The 14,184-nt window shown below is 42.6% G+C and overlaps 1 protein-coding gene across 3 annotated transcripts in view; it reads right to left on the reverse strand.

The window, feature by feature from the left end:
• AK5 (adenylate kinase 5) overlaps positions 1 to 14,184 on the reverse strand; it is a 271,283-nt gene that overhangs the window by 28,401 nt on the left and 228,698 nt on the right. For all 3 annotated transcript variants that reach the window (XM_054691447.1, XM_054691446.1, XM_054691445.1), the window contains exon 11: positions 297 to 460. In XM_054691447.1, the coding sequence (XP_054547422.1) occupies positions 297 to 460 (164 nt within the window). The remainder of the gene's footprint in view (positions 1 to 296; positions 461 to 14,184) is intronic.

Raw genomic sequence — 14,184 nt, forward strand, 5'->3', positions numbered from 1 at the left:
TCTGCTCTATCACATTCCTCTCTGCTTTGAAGAATTTAACTTTAAAGTGGGGACCAGTTGAGGGGGAGCTTATGAAATAGGCTAGCATTTAAGAGGCTGACAGAGCAACAAGACAGAAGGAACCTGGGCTGGCAGATAGGCTGTGTGCTGTGGACCTCCTGCCTGCCTCTGGATTGTCGCAGAAAAGAGAGATTCGGTACAGCTATTGTCCCTTGGGGCTTCTTTTGACCTAACAGCTTAGAATAATTGTGCACTTCAGAATATCTCCCCGTCCCGGGAAGGCAGCTGATGCTTACGGAGGGCACCAGGTCTCCACGTTCCATAATGTCTCTGATCAATTTGCTCCTTTCAGATTCTGTTGCCAGCTCATTACGCAGGAGTGCACCAGTTGAGAGGTATGTAAAGCCATATTTTTCCACCAGTTTTTCACACTGTGTGCCTTTGCCGGATCCAGGGCCACCTAGAAAAGAAGTCATGAATCAGACATGCATCCTGAGTCTGGTGACTCATTTTTGACTCGTCAACATGATGGGCAGGCCTCTGCTTCCTTCAGCAAGCACGCCTTGATGCTGACCATTTACCGGGAGCTGTGGTTCCACTGGCTAGTGAGATGCAGTTCTTGACCACAAAGAGTTGACTCCCTGTAGCTGAGGAGGAGGCTGTTACTGACAGACCACAGGCCATTGTCATGTAGTGGTCTAGTGGGAAGATGCTATCGGGGTGCAGAGGAGAGGGACCTGACTACATTTGGGCAGAAATGCAAATCAGAGAAGTTTCCTGGGGAACTAAATCTGCACTGAGCACAGTGCTGACATATAGTGATTGCTCAACCAAGGATAATGGTTAATTTTCAAAATAATTTTCATTTTCAAACAAGCACACATTTACAGAAGAGTTGTCAATAGAGCAACAAAGAAATTTTGGAAAACTTTCAGAATAAATTGTCAGGCTGAGTCCATATCATTCCAGTTCCTTCAAATAAGGAACCAAACCCATCCTGCTGCATAAACTGTGTCCTCAGACCCCATTTGAATTCCAAGTTGTTCCCCTTGACACAGTAACGCCCGCTGAAGCCAATGGATCATGTTTAGAACATACACTGCCTTCAGTTGTCACGTGTCTATGGTCTCCTTCAGTGTGGCACAGTTCCTCTGTTTCTCTAACACTTTTAAAGATTATAAATACTTATTCTATAGAAGGTCCCTCTCTGAGGGGACCTATTTTAACATAGGCGGAGCTGAGCAGCCAGGTGAAGTCAGGAGAGACAAAGGGAGAATGGCTCACTTCCTTCTTGCCTTTGGACTTGCCCCAGGGACTTGGGGGACAAGGAAAAGACATGTGGATGAGAGACACGAGGGAGCTGAAAATGGCAGTTTTTACCTTGACTTGTACTTTGATTTTTTGCTCCATTACCCCAGCTTTCTAGCACTTGCTTCAAAACTACTTTCCTGGGCCTCCCTAGTGGCTCAGGGGTTAAAGTCTCAACACTATCAAGCTATCGCCAGCCACTGCAGCACGAGTTCGATCCCTGGCCAGGGAGCTACCCGCATGGTGCAGCAGACCTCTCCTGTCTGCCCACTGCTCCCCTCAGCAGTGTATTTCAGTCAGTCTGCCTGTTCTGTTCCCCACTCTGTCTCTGGTGAATCCTCTCACCCCCCCATAACTCTGGCCTGTATCCCAGTTTTTGGATGCATAAATAAATAAAATGAATCTTTTTGTTTTTAAACCCCTTTCTTATGGTTCCCCACCAAAAGGTGCTTCTTAGACCTGTGGTAGTTTTCAGACTTCAGTGTCCCTGCTTTGGGCAAACTCTGCTGGATATTTACCCATTAGGAGAATCATAACTTTGGGTGGTTTATTGGGAATCTATTGCCCTCGCTTGTCTCCCTAGGCACATTAATTCTATTAAAATTCATTTACACTGAGAGTATGCTTTGTGTTTGTGCACATGGCTGGCTGGCTCCCTTTAGCGTGTGCAAGTTTGGGGGTCCCAGAGTAACCCTTGGTCACGTGCTAATATCTCCATGTGATTTTTATTTTTCTGTTGTTTTTGACTACTATTATTAATTCCGGGTGTCTGTCATATTCCTTTAATGGTCATTACATCTTTGATTCATTCCCTTACCCCCCCCCCCCCCAAGTTCAACTAGTTGCTAAGTCATACAATTTACCTCTGGGAAAATAATAATAGCAAAATTTATCAAGTGCTTACTGTCAGTTCTCTAAGGATTTTATGTGTATTCATTTAAGATAACCCAATGAGGCAGACACTGCTATTATCCCCATTTTACAGATGGGGAAGCAGAGGCATGGACAAGTTAACTCCAGCACCTCAGGCTGCACAGCCAGTAAGAAGCCAGCTGAGTTCTTCAAGCCTGGACTCTGGCTCTCAGAGGGGGTCCCTCCTTTCTTCCCTGCTGTACCGGGTGCACAGGGCCACAGTTCAGGTCCTCATGCTCTGTGTGTTTAACCCACATCTGCCTCTGCATGGGGGTTTGGACTTCTACCTGCCAGCAGGATGACCTGCCGAGAAAGCACGTTACTTCTCTGCTCCACAGTATTCAATAATGGCATTTCCCTCCTCCACCATCTACTCCCGTTTTAGCTCTCCAAACTTTTTCATTTCTTATCCTTGTGCAACACTGCCATGTGCAACCACATGCTGTTCCTTCAACAAGACATATTTTTCCTGGCCGCTGGGCTATTGCTCTTCCAAGTCCTCAGCGCTTCTTCTCTCGCAAGATCCTCTTGATCTCTGAGGCTTACGTCAGCTGCTCCCCCTCTTGCAGGAATCAGCCCTCTCACCACAGCCTCTGCTGGAGTGAGTGGTTTAAAGGGTGTCCTGGCGAGAGATAGCTTTGTAGGGCTGAGACTTAACCCCTTGCACCACCATAAATAAAATAAATCTTTTGAAGGGTGTCCTGGACGTCTGTGGCTTTCGCTCTCCAGGTCCTTCGCTAGACCCTCTGCTGCGCTAGCACAGCACCTCGCACCAGCTGGCACTCCATAAATTCCTGTTGGATTAAGGTTTTTCTGTTAAAAGGAAATGCTTAACACTGAAATGCAAAACACGATTGAGATTCTAGCATGCTCATGAGGATGTAAGGCATATTTGGCACTTCTCCTGGATCTTGAAGTTCCTTTCTTGGGACAATTGGAAGAGCTTCCCTCTTGTGGGACATGAGTTGTTGCCCCTCGTTATTATTATTATTTTTTAAAGACTGATGAAATACACTGCTGAGGGGAGCAGCAGGTGGAGAGGAGAGGTCTGCTGCATCATGTGGGTAGCTCCCTGGCTGGGGTTCAAACTTGTGCTGCAGTGGCTGTGGATAGCTTCATAGGTTGTGTCTTAACCCCTTCACTAGTAGCAGTGCCTCCTGTCCCCTCCCCTGTGCTTAGGCAGAACATCCAGGGAAGGGAACCCTCATTTTCTATCTCCCACTCCTCCATGAGGATGTTCTAAGGCAAATGGGAAGGGTTCAGTCCTTCCTTATTGTCACGGATGGGCTGGCTGGAACAGACAGGAAAACAGCAATTACAAATCCTGCAAAAATAATGCAGGGCACTCAGAAGGAGCAGCCAATCGCTAACTAAAGTTACATAGCTAAAACTATGTCTCTTGTCTCCTGAGATAACAGAAAAGGAGAGTGTGGGAACGAGAGAGAAGGCCACTCAGGAAAGAAGTGCTTCCAGATGAAGGAGTAACGGGAACAAGAGGCTGGGCTCCAGCAGAGGCCACGGGGGTTTCTGTGGCCGGATTTACCTGGAAACTCTTTTCCTGGGATGGCTGGAAGCCGGTGATGTGGAAAGATATTTTCAGACTTGGCTTTCAGGGCAAAAATGCTGTATTCTAATTATTTTCTTTCTTCAGCATCCCACTAATATGACTATTATAGTTTTTGTTCCTCTAAAATGTTATTTAATAAATCTTGACACAGAGGCAATTAAAAATCTTCAGCTCAAATTAACAACAGCTGTGTGTTAAACAGCAGCCGCTGCCCCTGTTAGAAACCTTTCGTGGGAGCAACAGCTGCAAATTTTTAGCATTCTTTGGCCAAATGGTGCAGGCACTGTGGAATTTTAAGTAATCTACACAATGGCTTGATTCTTCCCAAGGCTCCAAACTGGAGAACAAAGTGATTTTTATCACTGCAAAGAAGGCACAAAATCTGTTAGTGGGAATATGAATTTTCATATACTGTCACTTCCATGTCTTCGTGGCCTTAACTTATGACTTTTAAATAAAAAACAATGGGGAATGGGGACTTAATAGCCTTCCAGGATAATTTGTTTCGTGGAAAAAAATCCTTTGAGGTGCCACATATCAGGAGGAGCGGGTTGTGTTCTCTGGTGCCACAGTGACTGATAGCAGATGAGGAGCTGTCACTTTTCTGTCATCTCACTGATTTTTAGTGTATCATTACTCAAGGCTTAGGCCCCTGAGCAAACCTCTACACAACACTGCATGGTGTGATTCACAGTATCTGGAATGAGATTCCATTTTGAAGGGTCTCTCAACACTTCAGGAAAAAAAAAAAAAAGAAAAGGTGAAAAATCTTTATTTTCAAGCTCCAATATAATTTGAAATTTTTTCCCCCGGAGGCCAAAGGTGCTAGATTGTGAAAAGTGCAAATACTGTGAACTCCCACTTCATTGCTCGGTGTATCATTTCTCCCTCGAGGTTCCAACAATTCCACATGGAAGGGAGGGGAGAGGAGCCTGCGGGAGAACAGTAAGTCCAGGGACCCAAGTCTGTGTCCTCCTTCCAGCATTTTCTTTGGTTCCTAGTATCCTCTGAGGTAGAACTGAAGCAACCTGCATCACCCCAGCACCCCCTATGGGCCACGTTTTCCCATGTGAGTTTCACTTACTGGGGTAACTCTCTCTTAGGAGACAGCTGCTGGGTTCACGGGCACAACTAGTGAGAGAGGACCTGCCTCCTGAGCAACTGCCTCAGAGGGCTTGGCCTTAGGTCAAAAAGAATGAATCGGCAAAGCTGGTGAGTGAGTCCACCCTGGGGGAGTGTGGGAGTAAACAGTGCTCTAGAAGCCCTGGAAGGGACTCCTCACCCAGGTGGGGTGGGGGTGGGGTGGGGGTGCGGGGTGGGGTAGGGATAGGATGTGGGGGGAAGCTAATTCAAGAACCTAAGTGCCTGGAATCTGGAAAAAGGTGACTAGGCTCATGAACCGGCCCTGCAGACAACGGCTGGAAGGGGGAGGGTGTGATGTACTGGGAAAGGCACAGGACAGATGGATCTGGCAATAGATCCTGACTCTGTTCCTTACTAGTTATGTGGCTAAGGATGGGCCTTTCAATTTCTCTGAGCTTTAGTTTTCTCATTCATACTACAGGAGAAAATAGAAACCAACTTTCTGCCACATTCTCCCTTTGCCTCTCTCTGCTCTTCATCTCCCATACCTGAGCAGTTGCTCTATTGAGTCTATATTTCAAACATCTCTGAAATAGGTCCTGTGGTCCAAAATCTCATTATTCTCCACATCTCATTATTACCACCATAAGATCCCATCTTACAGCTGTGAGTATGGCCCATATGAAAAAGACCAGAAATATGGGCCTCCCTGGTGGCACAGTGGTTGAGCGCTGGGTTGCAAAGCTGCCCGCAGCCTCTGCAGCGCCAGTTCAATCCCAGGCTGCTCTCCGGGCACCGGAGGAGGGTCCCACATGGCGCGCAGACCTCTCCTGCCGCCCGCTGCTCCCCTCAGCAGTGTACTTCGGTCCTTCTGCCTGCTCTGCTCCCCGCTCTGGCTCTGGTGAATTCTCTCACCCTCCCGCGCTTCTGACTGTACCCAATGCATGTATAAAGAAATAAATAAATCTTTAAAAAAAAAAAAAAAAGAAAAGAAAAAGACCAGAAATATAAAATGCTGGAAGGGTGCAGAAAAGAAGGAAAACGTGGCAGCCCCTATGGAAAAGATTTTGGCGGTTTTACAAAATATTAAAAACAGATCTATTACATGGTACAGCAGTTCCACTCTAGGTGTCTGTCTAACAAATGCAGAAACAATTCAAAGGGATATGTGGTCTCTATCTATACCGGTTGCAGCACTATTTACAATAGCCAAGTTATGGAAACAACCTTGGAGACAAGTACAGGTGAGTGGATTAAGAAGATGTGACATAGATATAAAATGGAAGATGATGAAGTTAGAAAAAAGATGAGCTTTTGCCACTTGTGACAACATGGATGGAACTGGAGGGAATTACGTTAAGTGAAATAAGACAGAAGGAGAAAGATAAAAGATTGAATTTGTATTTTATGTGGGATATGAGAAACAGAAGCAAAGGTTAGACAAACCAAAACAAACCTAGAAATCTGACTATAGAATTTAGGCTACCAGGGACCTCCCTGGTTGCGCAAAGGGTTAAGACGCAGCACTATGAAGCTATCCACAGCCACTGCAGCATAAATTCCATCCCTGGCCAGGGAGCAACCCACATGGCACAGCAGACCTCTCCTGACTCGCCCACTGCTCCCCTCAGCAGTGTATTTCGGTAGATCCACCTGTTCTGTTCCTCACTGTCTCTGGTGAATCCTCTCACTGTCCCCCCACCCCCGCACCTCTGGCCTGTACCCCAGTTTTTTTATACATAAATAAATAAGTCTTTATGGGCCTCCCCGGTGGCGCAGCGGTTGAGCGCTGGGTTGCGAAGCTGCCCGCGGCCTCTGCGGCGCCGGTTCGATCCCTGGCTGCTCCCCGGCCACTGGAGGAGGGTCCCGCATGGCGCGCAGACCTCTCCTGCCGCCCGCTGCTCCCCTCAGCAGTGTACTTCGGTCCTTCTGTCTGCTCTGCTCCCTGCTCTGGCTCTGGTGAATTCTCTCACCCTCCCGCGCTTCTGACTGTACCCAGTGCATGTATAAACAAAACAAACAAACAAACCAGCAAACAAATAAATAAAGCATGCCTCTATCAAAAAAAAAAAAAAAAAAAAAAAAAAAAAAATAAAAAAAATTTAGGCTACCAGAGTGGAGTGGAGGAAGGTGAAGAGGAAAGGAGAGAGAGGACACACTGAATTATTGTGGAGGACTATTGGTGCCTTGGTGGTGGGTGTGGTGTGGCAACACATCTGAAGAGGTGTGACCCTACACCTCTGAATCACTTACAGTGTTGTAAACCAATGTTACCTCAATTAAAAAAAAATTCCCTGTGCCATCTCTCTGACAAAAATTTGGTGCTTGATAAATGTTACTTACAATTAGGGGAGATAATTCATCCCTCTAGCACTTTCTGAGTTACATTCATAGGGTGTCACCTAGCATTCTGTAGGGGAGCAAAAATTTGCCGTGCTAAAATACGTCTTTTTGGCAAAAGACATGATTTCATGGGAGGGACTCTGAAAGTTGGGTGGAGGTGAATTTTGAAAAAAGGTATTTGCATGTTAATTCTCTGTAAAGGCTACTCCCTCCCTGTAGCAGGAAGACCTAAGCTCATCTCTTTTTGATGGAGAAGGCAGGACTTAAATCTGCATTTTACTGTGCCTTCCTCTTGTTACCTGTCAGGCTATATTAAGTCATGTGGGATCTCTCCCATGAACACCTGGGAGGTGTCCATGTTATTATTAACCTTTTGGTTTTTTCTTTTATCAATCTATCTAATAATGCTTGTTCAATTATTTGTTAGCCTGGAGGAACCCAGAGAAGCATGGGGTCATTTCTTTTGTGCTCTGACAATATCAAAGTTTTAATTAAATATAATCTAACAACAAATTTGTTTACACACACACACACACACACACGACAGTATATATACAAATACATGTATCCGGTTTAGAAAACTCAGTTTATTTCCTCTAAGACAAAGCAAAGTGGGCAGCATTCTTCAGGTTCTAAACATCATCAGCAATGTTTTCTAGTCTTAATTCCCATCCCATTGCAGTCTCAGAGTTCTTTAAATCACTTCAGCACCAATTACTTTTACCACTAGCCCAATTTTAGCTCTCCACTGATCTGGATAAACCTATTGATCTTGCTAAACCTGAGAGTTCATCATCACATCATCAATTTGGTCTGTCCTCCCACTGTGATCACATCTTTCTCTTTTTACTTGACCTCACTTCTCAAACCTTTCTCCATTCTTTTTTTTCCCCTTAAGATTTACTTATTGATGTGTACAAGAGCTGGGGTGTAGGCCAGAAGTTGGGGGGGAGGGGATGAGAGGATTCACCAGAGACAGAATGGGGAGCAGAACAGGCAGATCTTCTGAAATACACTGCTGAGGGGAGCAGCGGGTGAGAAAGGAGAGGTCTGCTGTGCCGTGTGGGTAGCTCCCTGGCTGGCCAGGGATCGAACTCATGCTGCAGTGGCTGCGGATAGCTTCATAGTGCTGAGACTTTACCCCTTGAGCCACCACGGAGGCCCCAACTTTTCTCCATTCTCATTGTGACCTCATCAAGTTGGTCCATTCCTTTTAGGCTCCACATACCTCTGTGGCATGTAGGCCGCCAGCGCTTTCTAATAATTTTATCCCTTTTCATTCTACTGTACTTGCCATGAGAGCCACTGGCCTGTGCTGTCTGTTTCAACCTGCATTTACTTTATTGCATCTACTTTACTCTGGATGGTTAAGAATTCCTTGAGAAAGTCAGAAAACAGATAACTGGATCATGCTTTGTAGTGTTATGATAGCTTTTAATGCTTCTTGGCAAATTTATTCCTCTTTTGTTGATACCAAATTGGATGACCATGGATAGATTCTAATCTATTTCCATTGCTCTCAAGTCCTTAAACATCTTCCTATTCCTCTCAATCTTAACAGGCATTTTTAAAGGAAAAAAGCAGAAAGAAATTGAGTAACAACATGTGTTCATAATAACATGTATATTTGGGAGAGAACTGATGTAAGACTCAGTGTCATGGGGTAAGACCCTGTAAAACTGAGTAACTCCCTCACGTGGCTTCAATCTTAAATAACCTCAGATAAAACAAAGGATGTGGATGGGAGCTGGGGAGAAAAGGAGGGTCAGTTATAGGAGGTTACCAGTGCAGGCATGATAAAAGAAGGTATAACTCTAATGCAGATTTAATTCAGCCCTCTCCATTGAAAAAATCAACAGGCATTTTCCTCCTATTCACTAAGAAGGTGAAGATTATATTTTCCCTCAACATTAACATATGTATATTAATCTCTTGTCCTGTATCCCTCTTTTCTCCTTTTTGGAAGATTTCATACAACTTACCCTAAGGCTAACTCTTCATTTGTTCTTCTAGCTTCTTGGTATTTTCCTTCACAGCACTTTCCCCTGTATAATATGTGAATAGTTTACTTTAAGCCTGTTTTTCCCAATAAGAATGCACAGTCCTCAAGCACAGGAAGTGGGTTCACTTTGCTAACCACAGTGCCTGAAACACAGTAGACACGTTATGATAGTGGCTGAAAGAATAATTTAATGATGAATGGTTCCTCTCTTCCTACCTATTCCACAAACTTGATCGCCTCTTTCTTGTCCACATTAAATATATCCCTTGCAGTTGGTACCAACTCTTCTGTATGACCATATGCTCGATTCTCCCAATGAAAATATTTCCACCATTGCGGATTCTTCATCCGCTTAAATCTGCCTGTTTCCATTACTTCCTCTTTTATTGACTTCCTATCTTGTAAGTTACCTCCTACCCTCATCGCTCTCTGAAATTGATCTTTTAAAGTTCAACAGTGATTCTAAAATTGTCATGTCTTTCAGTGACCTTCTTCTGTATTCTGTATTCTTTTTGACTTTTTAGTAGCATTTACCACTGCTGATAAGCATCTTAGAATTCTCTCTTTCCAGGATACAAAGTTTGCCCACATTCTCTCCTCTCCTTTGTCAGGCTGAAGCCTTCAGCTAGTAGGAACTGCTTTATTTATCTTGATATCCTCAAAGAATCCTGCATAGTGTCCAGCCAACTCTTAAATCAGGTCCATGTCCAGGGGGCCCTAGAAAAGGGACAACTCTATTTTCTTCCATATAAAATGAACACTGGACCAAAGGACTCGAGCTCCAAGTTCACTTATCAAACCTTTATCTGGCTAGATGAGTTTGATCAAGTTGCTTATCCTCTCTGAGCTTCAGTTATAAAATAGGGACCATCTTAATGCCTATGGCTTGTGAAGACAAACAAGGTAATACAGGTAAATCACTTGGGACACTAGCGGGCACAGCAAAACACCCAAATATCACAAATGATTATCTGTAAAATGGTGCAACTGGCGGAAATGATGTTTAAAATTTCTCCCATGAGTTTGCCCATAAAATCTTTCATGATTTTACAACAATTAGACACAGCATTTTATAATGTGGTACTCTTTTAACATCTTTAAAGATGGATAGTTTCACAGTTATAGCTTCACAGTTATAGTTATAGCAAACACCTTTTGCAAATGAAACTATCCTATTTTTAGAGTTTTTGAAAATCTATCAGCTTTCTATCCTTGAAATATTTCTTCTTCTCTAAGTGAAAATGGGCCCCAAGGTTGGGCTCGGTTTTTGCGACTGAATGATTCTTTTCAGAGAAAAGCTATTATGCCATCAGTTCATGAACTGACTGTGCCCTAGGAAGGAGTCTCATCCACGGTGGGCTCATGAGTCACTTCAAACATTCTGTGACTGGGATGAGCTGCATCACCATGCTGAGTTTCAGCAGGCTGTTGCTGGGAACTGGCTCTCTCTGACCGGAAACAATTAAGAAAAATAGATCTTTATCCTCAAAGACAACATCTCTATTAGTTCTGCAATGCACTGCTGCTTCAGATTATTTGGTGACTAGGATGAACTATGCCAGCAATAGGGTCAGCTGAAGGTTATATGGAAAAACTTTACATAGAGCTGGGATCCTCCTGATGACACAGACTGTTCCTTATTTATTAGGGCCTGGTATACAGCAGACACTAGAGAGTTGTTCGAGCAATAAATGGATAAATGAATGAGTAAATGGATGGTAAATATTCTGTCTGATTAAAGAAGGTTAGCCATATATATGACAATGGGAGCTAGGAGACCTTGGTTCTAGATCATTCCTGCTCTGAACTGAGAGGTCTTGAGAGACAGAATCCTTTTGCTTTTTTGGGTGTCATCTTCCTTCTCTATAAATTATAGAGTCTGGATTAAATTAGTGATGTCCTGTGTTGTTCTGTATTATTCCTGGTAAATATTCCAGCTTCCCTTCCATAGTGCCCCTCCCTGAGGAAGGATTATTTGTCCCCACCTTTTCGAATCTGAGAGTTCTCAAGTGACTTGCTTGGGACAATGAAATGTGGGCAGACGTGGATGGATGTGCATAGCTCACCTGGGCAGAGGTTTTTTATTGCTGGGACATGGTTTATCATGTCCCTTTTGCCATGATATTGGTAATGTTTTGGATAGTAGGGGATCAATCAGCGTGGTTACCAGAGCGAAGCCCTGTCAACTGTTGAAAGCCTGTAGTATTAATCCAGAAGAAGTGAAGAGGAGGAGAAGCAGGAGGAGGAAGAAGAAACATCTTTGCTGTCTTACACAGAAATTTTTAGGGGAACTTACTTGTTACTACAGCATATCCTGCTTCCTTTGACTGATACTTTCCCAAACTTGATTGTGTATCAGAATCACCGAGGGATATTGAAAAAATTTCCATATCAGGAGATCTCTGAACCTCTGGGGTTGAGGCCTCATAATTTGTATTTTAAAAGTCTCCTGAGGTGAAAGCAGAATAGATGAAATGGAAGAACGAATAAGTAATCTTGAAGACACAGAAATAAAAAGAACCAAAACAGAGAAGGAAAGAGAAGTACGAAGGAAAAAGAACGAAGAAAGACTTCGGGAACTATCGGACTCCATGAGGAAAGGAAATATAAGAGTTATAGGAATACCAGAAGGAGAGGAGAGAGATGTAGGAACAGAGAAAATATTCAAAGAGATAATTGAAGAGAACTTCCCAAATGTGAAGAAGGAGCTGAAAATTGATATACAAGAAGCAAGAAGAACACCAAACTTCCACGACGAAAGGAAAAATACAGCAAGACACATAATAGTAAAGCTCCCAAGAATCCAGGACAAGGAAAAAATAATGAAGCTGGCAAGAGGGAAGAAACAGATAACATTCAAAGGAAAACCAATCAGGCTGACATCAGACTTCTCCGAAGAAACACTACGGGCAAGGAGAGAGTGGAGGGACATAGTCAACAGACTCCAAGAAAACAGATGCCAACCAAGAATACTCTATCCCGCAAAGCTCTCCTTCCTCTTTGAAGAAAGAATATGGACCTTCCCAGACAAACAGAAACTCCGGAATTTCATTGCAACTAAACCCCCACTCCAAAAATACTACAAGGAGTTCTAAAGCCAGAACCTCAGAGCGACGAATAACAATGAAAGAAGGCCAAAAAAAAAAAAAAAAAGTTATTAAAAGAATAAATAAATAAAATCAAAGGAAAGACAAACACAATGGCAAATACAGATGTTAACATATCAATATTAACTCTAAATGTAAATGGACTAAACTCTTCAATAAAAAGACACAGAGTTGCAGCCTGGATTAAGAAACAAAACCCAACCTTTTGCTGTCTCCAGGAAACACATTTAGCTACAAAAGATAAAAATAGGCTCAAAGTTAAAGGATGGAAAACAATCCTACAAGCAAATGGACCAAAAAAGAAAGCAGGAACAGCTATACTTATATCAGATAAAACAGATTTCAAACTCAAAAAGATAAAAAGAGACCCCAATGGTCACTACATTATGATCAAGGGGACAATACTTCAAGAAGAAATAACACTCATTAACATATACTCACCAAACGAAGGAGCACCAAAATATATCAGACAACTGTTGTCCTCTCTGAAAACAGACATCAGAGAAAACACATACGTAGTGGGAGACTTCAACACACCACTATCAACAATGGATAGATCAACAAGACAAAAAATAAGTAAAGAAACCAAAGCTCTAAATAAAGACCTAGAGCAATTGGGCTTAACAGACATCTATAGAACACTAAACCCAAAAAAAACGGAGTACACATTTTTCTCAAGCGCACACGGATCATTCTCCAGGATCGATCACATACTGGGGCACAAGACAAACATCAACAGATACACCAAGATTGAAATCATATCAACCATCTTTTCTGACCATGAAGGCATCAAACTAGAAATAAACCATAAAAAGAAGGCAAGGAACTTTCCTACCTCATGGAGATTAAAAACCACACTACTGGAAGACCATTGGACTAATGAGGAGATCAAAGAAGAAATTAAAAATTTTTTTGAATTGAACGACAAGGAGGACACCAATATCCTAAATGTATGGGATGCAGCAAAAGCAGTAATAAGAGGAAAATATATAGCAATAGAAGCTCACATCAAGAAACAAGAAAGAACGCAAAGAAACAACCTAATCTCGAAGCTCAAAGATCTAGAAAAAGAACAACAAGAAAACCCCAAAACCAGTAGAAGAAAAGAAATAATAAAAACCAAAGCAGAAATAAATGAAATTGAAACTAAAAAAACAATCCAAAAGATCAATGAAACCAAGAGCTGGTTCTTTGAAAAAATCAATAAAATAGACAAACCCCTAGCCAGGCTCACAAAGGAAAAAAGGGAGAAAGCACAAATAAACAGGATCATCAATGAAAGAGGAGAAATCACAACGGACACAGCAGAAATCAAAAGAATAATCAGTAACTACTATGAACAGTTATATGGAAACAAGTTTAACAATCTAGAGGAGATGGACAAATTCCTACAACTCTACAATCACCCAAAGCTAGATAAAGAAGAAATAGAACACCTAAACAGACCAATTACAATTAGCGAAATTGAAATGGTAATCAAAAACCTCCCCAAAAACAAAAGCCCAGGACCTGATGGATTTACAAATGAATTCTACCAAACATTCAGAGACAAATTAGTGCCTATCCTTCACAAACTCTTCCAAAAAATTGAGAAGGAAGGGACAATACCAAACACGTTCTATGAAGCCAACATTACACTAATACCAAAACCGAACAAGGACAACACAAAAAAGGAAAACTACAGGCCAATCTCCCTAATGAACACTGATGCAAAAATCCTCAATAAAATTTTAGCTATCAGAATCCAACAATGTATCCATAAGATAATTCACCACGACCAAGTTGGATTCATTCCAGGGGCACAAGGATGGTTTAACATCCGAAAATCAATCAACGTTATCCAACACATCAACAAAAAGAAA

This window comes from Talpa occidentalis, unplaced genomic scaffold (assembly GCF_014898055.3).
Source record: "Talpa occidentalis isolate TD23 unplaced genomic scaffold, MPIMG_talOcc4v2.1 talOcc4.9, whole genome shotgun sequence".
Taxonomy (NCBI): Eukaryota; Metazoa; Chordata; class Mammalia; order Eulipotyphla; family Talpidae; genus Talpa; species Talpa occidentalis.